The sequence below is a fragment of the Argiope bruennichi genome, chromosome X2 (assembly GCF_947563725.1).
Source record: "Argiope bruennichi chromosome X2, qqArgBrue1.1, whole genome shotgun sequence".
NCBI classification, from domain to species: Eukaryota; Metazoa; Arthropoda; class Arachnida; order Araneae; family Araneidae; genus Argiope; species Argiope bruennichi.
In genome coordinates this window covers 128,220,125-128,230,218 of record NC_079163.1, presented here as the reverse complement: position 1 = coordinate 128,230,218, position 10,094 = coordinate 128,220,125, and the positions used below count along the sequence as shown (strand labels likewise).

Genomic DNA, 10,094 nt, shown 5'->3' with positions numbered 1-10,094 from the left:
ATTAATAAAATTACTACGTTAAAGTGTGTTTGATGACTTTGATAAAAGAAATGGTTAAAATATTAGTGAATAATAGTACCTTATTTCTATAATTATAAATCAACAATTTTGGAAAATTTGTTGGACGAAAAGAAGGAAGGATTTACCGTTTCAATGTATTAAGATAATTAAGGTATTAATGAACATTGAAAGCCGTTATATCGAACTGATAATTTATAGTCATACAGTTTAATCTTCTTATCTCTTGAACAAAACTAATAATAAAAAAAATACATCGATGAAAAGTAACATACACAAACTTAAAAATGATAATTAATAACAAAATCTGTCAAGTGCATAATTTTATAGGGCACTGTCATTTTTCGATAAACCACGAGAGAGTTTTGATAAATTTCCATAAAACTCTTATCTCGTTCAAGATAATATCAACAAAAAAATGAAAGAGCCCGTGAAATACATTTTAATGAAGGAGAAGAATGTTATCAATCCTGGTTACAGACTTTCGACTTCTTTACAATAGAGCTGAAGATCTTAATAATGGAATCAATGCTTCACACAATGAAGCGATAGCGATGTGATAACTGAAGAGGTTAACTGTTTGGAGTTGTTACCTCGGAATTACTTGTCAAGGGGCGTCACGTCGTAGATTCAACTCGCTTTTTCATCAATCGCTGGCTGTGAGTAAATGTTGTGTATGTTTCTGTGATTTCTGAAGGTTTAGAGGATTACTATTTCACCATGAGGAGTTTCATCTCATTTCGAAGTAAGGAATTTTAATTAGGTTATTTTTTTATTTTCTATTTATTTATTCATTTTTTACAAGGGTATATGTATGTTAGATAATTTTCCATATATCTTTTTCTTCTTATATACTTCTAGGATTTTTGAATTTATAGAATAGATAAAACAAAAACTTAATGCATATTTAATCATAGTATATTTTATACAGAAAGTAGCTAAGGGTGCATTTTTAAAAAAAAATTGTTAAATAACTTTTGCATAATATGAGGCATTATTTTTTTCTTTTAATGGAAAAATTTCTATTAATTTTTATATAATAGGGAAGAAGACTACTACTGTTTTCCTATAGTAGTGAAAAAGAACTAATTGAGTCTAGTTAGTGAAATTTTGTGTCAACTATTTATTGTTGTGTATAAATTTATAATGACGGCCCGGGCGTTTTCGGGCGATAAGATGTTTATCATTAAAAGACGACTATAGTATTTCATTGTTAAATAGTTAATAATATAAGAGCTATATTTGATAGTACTGCAACAAATAAAATTAAAATTCTAAGGCGCCATAAAACGATACATTTCTTAATTTTAATGTGATTATTGAAGATAGAATTGAAATGTATCTACCAATTAAAAATAGTTCTTAAGCATAACATAAGGAAATATTTTGGTGATATTACAAGCCGACCACTACGAAAGTACGTGCTGAAAAACAGATTCCATTAAGAGGCGTCTATGTTCGCCCATTGTTTGGTGGCGCGATTAGTCAGCAGGCCAGAAGTTTAATATATTTTTCTACTATCCCGAAGGAATTGAATCATTGTAAATTCTAGGGTTCCATTTTCGTTTGGAACTCCTGCAGGAAATATAAAATGACAAAAAAAAAAAAAAAATGTAAATTTAAACGAAAAATATCTCCGTGTAATAAATAAAGATTCTGAAATTTTCTGTTTTTGCATGATGTTTTTTTTTATTTTTCAATTCCGCCTTTCATATTTTGTAGAGGCAAGATAATTATTTTTTGCGCCACTGATGATTTGATCGATGTTTCATTGATGTATTGGTGATGCTCTCAAAACTGATCTTGCTTATATAAGCTTTAATATTAAATAAAAAAAATATGTCATAAAAATGTATGAGAGAATGCGCTATCTGGTATTGAGACTTAATGAAATCAGTTATAAGAATTAAATCGCAGGATAAATTTTCTTTTCTTTATAGACTCTGATTATTGAAACACTAAATATTCGAATTTGCAAGTAGGAAAAATTTATACTACAATTTTTCAGCATTTTTAAAAAAGTTTAATATCATTTATTTAAGATTTAAAAGATTAATCTTTTATTTAAAATCATTTATAAGATTTGCCTTTTTGACTCATACTTGAATTTCTCCCTCAAATAACTTGCTTACATGTTTTAAAAGACTGGCATTTCACGAGTAATGAGAATTTTTTTTGCTTGTAAAATAGCAACAACATTCTTGCAATGGGGATTCTTTCATAATAATGTAACTGACATTTCAAAAGTAGTAGGCATGCTTTTACGATAATTTTATTGACATTTCAAGAGCCGTAAAAACTTTTCGTGTCAGTTTTCAACACGTATTCTTGCGATTCAGTTATGTGCTTCATGCTGATAATTTTTATATAATTTAAAAATAATTTTTTTCAGCATTTACCAATGCCTAAAATTTTATTTGTAATGACAGCACGCTTCTATGTTAAATAATCTTAGCATTTAACAGATAACCGACATTTAAAGTGCAATGAGCTTAAAAAAATCTGAATTATTTTTTGAGTCTGATATACTTTTTTGTTGCAATAAACTGCTGACATTTTCTTTTGAAAATGCATCAAATAAAATAAAATGAAAACTTATGTTCAAAGCAATTGACAAAAATATTTTTATCAGGTTTTCGGACAGTAAACATTATAAGAATCTGTAAAAACAAGTGAAGGATTGTAAAATTGAAATGAATGGATAAATTACAAACTATGGCATTTGTCACTTTACATAACAATGATAAAGAATACTTTAGCACTCACGCTCACGTTAATGTCTAAGAAATGAAAGAAATTTTGCAATTTTCATACCTGAAAATTTACGCAACCAAGCTTTGCAAATAAATTCTTTTTATTAGGATTACAATTGAGATTCTGCGTCGCTTTTTATATCACTTCGAAACTTTCCTAACTGAGGAAATTAAAACGAATCGTGAGTCGAAGATCTGAAACTCTCTTGCCTCGATGTTTTCCAGCAAGCACAAGAAGTTTGAATAAAAATGAATTTTCAAATGATTCAATTCGAAAAACTTTTCGTGCGTTTCCGAAAAGAATTGATGATACTACATCTTTCGAAAAACGTACTGAAATTATATCACCGTTTCTTTAGCTGAATATTTATTTAAGTTCATACAGCTATAGCAGATAAATGTGATGGAAAAAACTTGCTTTGCAGTATTTTTTCTTCAAAGAAATGAACTTCTTTTGTAAATAATGTGGTTTTGTAATCAGGAATTTTCCTCTTACTTCTGAACAGATAGATTTTGTATCGCTAATTATTTCGCGGCACGTTGAAATTAACAAATTCATTTGCCATTTAATAATGCTTGCAAATTTTGGAAATGCAAATATTTATTAAAATCGAAACATATCATTTGGACTAAACTTCGTTCAAGTTGGATGATTGAAGTCTTGCTTAATATGAACACAAATATAAATGATATTACATTTCTAGATATAATTAGCTACCGTGACTGCTAATTGCATGTGTTTTGAGAAAGTGGTTTTGTGTATATTGGGTTGAAATCATCGATAAACATAGAATACCAGTCATAAACAATAGAACCAGTATAGAACCAGTCATAAACAATAGTGTATTTTATTATTGATAAAAAGAAATGTACTCTGGCATACATTAATTTCTGCTCTGTATTCAATCAAAGAAATAAACTTATTTTCACACATAATTGGAGATAAAATATCAGATGTCAATGGAGCATATAATGTGAAATGCTAATGTATTATTCATATTAATTACTGCGTAGTCAACTATTTAAAAGAAATTTAGATTTCTAAAATCAAAGTATTTTTTTTATTAAAGGTCCTTAATCTTTAAAAAGAATTTAAATGAACTAAACAATGTTGAAATATAGAGGCACAAGAAGCCCTTTAATGATAAATATTCTGCAAGATTTTTGCTTATTTTAATGTCAAAAATGGATTGTTCATTTTGAAATGGGCGTGTTCTAATTTACGGGGTAAAAAGGGAATCAAATATTTGGTAATAAAACTTTAAACTGCAGCCAGAATTTTGCTAGAGTTGCAGAAGTTCAATCAAGTGAAAATTGACAGATCCGAGTAGTCTCGAAATAAATGGTTGAAACTTCTGGTTGGGAGGAACACTGGAATCAAGGTTGCTCAAGACAGATCACAATTAGAAATACAGTAATGATACTTATGTACATCAAGTGATGCATCTGCTACTGAACATGTTATACTTAAGTCGATAACAATGACTTAGCCTAATCGATAACGCCTTCGAAATAATACAACTCTAGTCAGGTAGTTTGAATAATTTGCACAACGTTCAAACAATGAATCACCAAGACTATCGTGATTAGAATACAAATAATTTACATTAAGTCTTTCTAGAAACCTACTTGAAAATGGTGAATATTATCGTCCTTCGTTTTAAAGTTTGGAATAGAAATATGACATATTTTTTGTGATGTCCTGGTCAGGACATATCAGTTTTGAATTTAAATTAAAATTCAGATTTAAAAGTCGTAATCTATTGAATACGTAAGTCACTTTGAATTTGAATCTTAAAATCCAATTGTAATTGAAAATTCACTATTTTAGACATGAATTCTGGATAAAAAAAATCTATTATGGGTTTGCAACCCATCGCTTATGAGTTTTTTTTCACAGAAACAACATTAAAGTTCATGAGATATTTGATTACTTATTTTTTTTCCCGAAACTGCATAACAGTGTTTGGTAGACGTGGTCCGATAGCAGGTCCGATCTTTTTTGATTCCGTAACTAAGACAGCAGTTTCGAAACAGTGTTTCACTGATGTTGGGCAAGTGCATTTACCGTTTGAAAAATTCGTCCTTTTTTTTAAATCATTTAATAGCCATTTCTCTACATATATTGAGCTTAGAAGTTTAAATTATACATCAAACGGTAAATTAATCTGTGATTTGAGAACTTGATTACCATTCGTGATTCAAACTCTTGTGCAATGTAAACTCAAGAAAATTAAAGATTTACAGTGATTTTGAGCTTAAAAAAAGAGGCGAATTAAAAAGAAAATCGTAGAAATTACTTACGGGCGGGGAATACGAAACTTTCGTGAATTTTCATGCTTAGTAAGTATTAAATCAATAAATATTTCCGTATGTGATGGAATAAACGAATTACGATGTTGAATTATGATTTTTATTTTTCTATTTTAGGCTGTTAAAATTTAAAAAAAAAAATATTTTTTTTTATTTTATCTTAAAACCATCGTCATTATGTTTAATGATAGATTATTTATATGTAATGCCATATTCGTTTAAAGAATTTTGGTTTTGTAGAAATTTTGCAAAAGCCAGTAAACCCATTTGCTATAAAACAATGTTAACAACGGATTACGATGGCTTTACGATTTTAATAGAACAGTATTATTGTTGTAAAGCCAGACACACATCATCATCAATCGGGGAAATCTGAGAGATATCTTGAAGTATAATTAACTGGAATGTTTGAAATGTATAGAACTTATCTATGCATGCCTTGTGGCGGCACTTGTAGAAATTGTAACATGTGATGTCCGTCATGATCTTTTGATCTGTCGGTCATCTGCACACAATGTTGATGCTAATGATGTTTCAAAAATCGCGAGAAGAAAATTTCAATTTTGAGGGCAAACTTAGATATGGACAATCAAGATAAATTGATAATGACGAATGAAGATGAATTATCTGGTCAGATTACTGTACAATCAGTAGTAAAACTCATCATAGGTGTCTTTATGAGTGACCAACCGCAATGGAAGATTTCAAATGAGTAGGCACATTTTGAACTGCTGAATCACATTTCATTTCACTGGTCACTCGAAACAAAGTGTAATTGAATCTCTCTTACCCGGCATCAATACTACTTTTCCGATGCCCGAAAACAGATTTTTTTACGCATAATACGTTTCTGAAACTTAATTGTTCATGCTTTGTGAAACTACCTGTACAATTTACAGTATGCCAATTCCGTTAGTCACGTTCCTTTTATCTCTCCGTAATATTTGAATGAATTATATCGAAAGTCGGTCGTATTATTTAAAGCGTATACATGTGATTTTATATTTCAGAAATAAGTTATACTGCATTTTCAAATGATCTTGCATATTATCACGCAGAAGTCATACATTTCTTCATGTGATTACTTACCATTTCGAATATAAACCTTTTAACAGTTTACTTTAAATTTTATTTTGTTCCAGCTGAAGCACTGCGGATCAAACGACAAACGGCAAAACGGTGGGATTGCTTTCTCCGCGAAGCAATCCCACCAAGTACATGGTTCAGAAGTCGCCGGATAAGTAAACGAGTTCTTTTTTTCTGCTGGTATAACAGTTATGGTGTGGGACTTAGTTGCTTCCATTCCGATGATGGCACCTAACTCATAAGAGGGAATGGACAATGGCCGGTGATGACCCTTAAGACCCTTAGTTTCCATATTGATGTCGTGAATAACATCATTCAGTTTGCTCTTTATGCTTAAACAGGACCAAGTTAGTTATTTCTTAATTACGTTACTGTTGTATTAAAAAGGCAATATTTGAATCCAAGAGAGAAACCCATTTCAAATGCAAATATCGCAATCACAGATTATACTTTTTTAGATCACATCAGTATTTTTCTGATAACGAATATTTTCATTGACAGCAAAATATAGACACAGGTTAAATGAATATTTTGAGCTAAAATCAATATAATTATTATAAAAATAGAGATCGAAAAATTCAGTAACAAACTGACAGCTGGCAACAATTACGGAAAACGATCGAGACTATAGTATATAAAATTAATCAATAATACTTTTTTCCTACTAGCAATTTTTTTCTTGATTCTGTAAAATTTTCTGATCCCTATAATATGAAATGTTGGGTTTCTTCTACAATTTGTTCTTTCTTTCTCTTCTACACTACTGGTCAAAAGTTTGAGAAATGTCACGTTTTTTCATGTATAAGCTCCCCAAAGTAATATTTTTTTCATTTAAAGAGATATTTTTTATGCCAATAGGTTAAGTTAGTCTAAAGGCAAGAAATAATTAAGTTATTGAGCAAAAAAATTTATTTAATTTCAAAAAGAACAAAATACAAACAAAATGTACAAATTATCAGTAGCAGAATTCATTTTGACTCCCTTGAATAAAATAAAGTAAAGAAATTTTTTTTTTAATTTTATTTTGATCAGAAAAGATAATAAAAGAGTTCAAGTTAATTGAAAAGCATTTAATATTTGGTTGAGCCGCCTATGGCTTCGATCACAGTAGTCAATCTGTTAGGCATGGAATCCACAAGGTTTTGCAACAGTTCTTTCGGTATTTCATGGTGCAAAACTTCAATTATTGTATCCTGAAGTTCTCGTTTTGTTCTGGGTTGATTCTCAGTTATTTTCTTTCCCATTATACTCCATAAATTCTCAATGGGGTTTAAATGTTGCGAGTTTCCTGGCTATGCAAGAACATTAATACCATGTTTTGCAAACGCAGCCTTAACCTAAAATAACGAATGTTTCGATATAGAGGTCAGAACTGAACGGAACTTAATTGTAAAGTTTGTCTTATCTTTTTTGAAGTATGGCAGGATCTGCTGAAATATCCATTTCTGCCTTGGGAATATGTTACGACGCAATTGATCCTTCTGCACACCAACAGACTTGGCGTCATCCATGGTTCCCTGTCTTCAAGTTGACATGCACCCACACACCATTTTGATGTAAGAACCAAGCACTCTGCCTCATGCTCTCCTATGCTTTACGCCAGGCTTGTCAGACATTAAAGAAAAGCGACTTTCGTCACTGAATATAACTTGTCTCCATTCTGAAATACTCCAATTTTTGTGCACCTTGGTCCACTCCAATCGTTTTTACCACATTGCTTTCGCCAGTACTGGTTTTTTTCTTGGTACTTGTGCCTTGTAACCAGCTTCACAGAGCCTCCTGCGAACTGTTCTGGTACTGGCAATGACAGACTTGAAGTCATTCCATTCTCTTGCATATATAGCAGAACTAGCAAATTTATTTTTACAGCATGATAGTGTCAATGTAGCAACAGCAAGTTTAGATGATAACTTCATACGATCACATTCAGGCCTTTTATCTACGGTTCCTTTGGTTTTAAATCACTTTATGAGGTGTGAAACAGTCGACTCACTGCAATCGCACCGATGAGCAATCCTAACGTTTGAAATGTTTTCTTGATGCATTAAAATAACAGCCTGGCACTTCTCATAAATTGATTCACAGATTTTAAAAATAAATGAACAGTTTAAAGTGAAAAGCAATGCAAAGTGAATGCACTTCGACAGCACATCAAACGAAATGAAATCATTCGCAGTCGGAACGATTTTATAATAAACTAGCGGGATGACACAATCGTTGCAGACGATTACTTCACAATGGATGACACAATAGTTTGAAACTCCACCACATTTATACTAGAAAATATACTTTAAATAAAAAAAAAATATTACTTTTGCGGGGACTTATTAATGAAGAAACGGGAAATTTCTCCAACTTGTAATACTTTTGACCAGTAGTATACGTTTAGACCAGTAGTTAAAGTAAACATTCTACATCAGATTATTTTAAGTAATTTTCAAAGAGCTATTGATTTTGCTGACTCTGGAATTTTATTTCTTTCATCGTCACCAGGGGATAACAATGATGTTTTTCCAGGAACTTAGTCGTAAGGTGTCGATTCTAGTTCTATTTTTTCATTTCTTTTATTTTTTCCATTTGAAAGAAATGCGATATTTTTTTTGTTCCCTCGCAGCTGATAAGAGTTTGGATAAACCATTATTTGAAATTCAACTTATAATACCGATACTTTTTAAGAAACAACAAAAATAGCCGGAAGTATAAGTTTTTTTCGTAGAGTTTGTATCTCATGCATATACACATTTTACATAGTTTTGTAAATATTTTAAAATCTTATAACTTTATGTTGTTTGATGCGGAAGAACGCTTTACGTGGATTTAGCATGCCATTTATTAATTATTAGACTTGAAAAAATTTTAAAAATAAATCAACTTTCATTATTAAATTTCTATCTGAGATTTTTAAATATTTTATAGAAATCGACAACAAGATAGAGAAGCTATATTTAACATTAAACAACATAAGAGATGCCGACAAAATCGGTTTATGGTTATTATTTCTGTTCAATAACCTACAAATACCGTAGTTATTAATAAATTGATTCTCATGTTAAATTCTTTAAAGTCAAGTGAACAGAAAAATAAACGAATAATCATTTGGAATTCAATGCTCATTTCCACTTCCTTTTACAAGAGCAGCTATTTTCCTTTATAAGCTTTTATTATTGGCCATAACTGCGCATGGTCTAATAGAGATTAAAGATCTTGTTCTAACAATTAAGTCGCTTCAAAAGCTTACTAACTAATCAACAGTCACAACATCAGCTCATCAACTTACTACTATGTAGATTTTATCGTTGTTGTGTAAACAAAGAAAAAAAAGAACACACACATACAAAACATCTCTTAAGTGTTTGTCTTTCAAAATCATCATATATCTTTGTAAATTGATGTAAATAGATGCTTTTGCTGTTAAACTAGTCTGCAAGTTTCACTGTAATAACTTACAAATAATTATGCCATCAGATTTCATTAAAGCTATGTACAAAATGTTAATGAAATTTCGCGATTTGCATATACTTCAGAATACTAATTTTATTGAAATAATGCTCATCGAAATTCCTACTGGTTTCTAAATATCTCTTTTGCAAATTTTAAATATTTAGTGATTTTATTACATAAATTACTTTCATATGAACTTACTGAAATCATAGATAAATATCTGCGTTACTTTTTAAATAAATTTTAAATTAAAGCGATTTTGATAATTAAATTTTGTTTAGTATTAAATCAAATAATAATTTTTTAAAAGACCTCTATTTTTTATTATATTTTGAAATTATACCTCTTAGATATTTTATCGCTTGTTTTAGATAATTTTCCAGAATTAACTTCTCACTTACACAATATTAATTTTTATAACTTAAAAAGCAGTTCCTTCCTGATAGAAAATGACTTCTTTCCTTTTAACGATTTTAGAAGGAA

The 10,094-nt window shown here is 30.0% G+C and overlaps 1 protein-coding gene across 1 annotated transcript in view; it reads left to right on the top strand.

The window, feature by feature from the left end:
* The first annotated feature begins 575 nt into the window (after positions 1-575).
* Positions 576-10,094, top strand: part of LOC129960091 (uncharacterized) — a 244,023-nt gene continuing 234,504 nt past the window's right edge. The window contains exon 1 of the mRNA XM_056073199.1: positions 576-763. Within this exon, the coding sequence (XP_055929174.1) occupies positions 739-763 (25 nt within the window). The 5' untranslated portion in view covers positions 576-738. The remainder of the gene's footprint in view (positions 764-10,094) is intronic.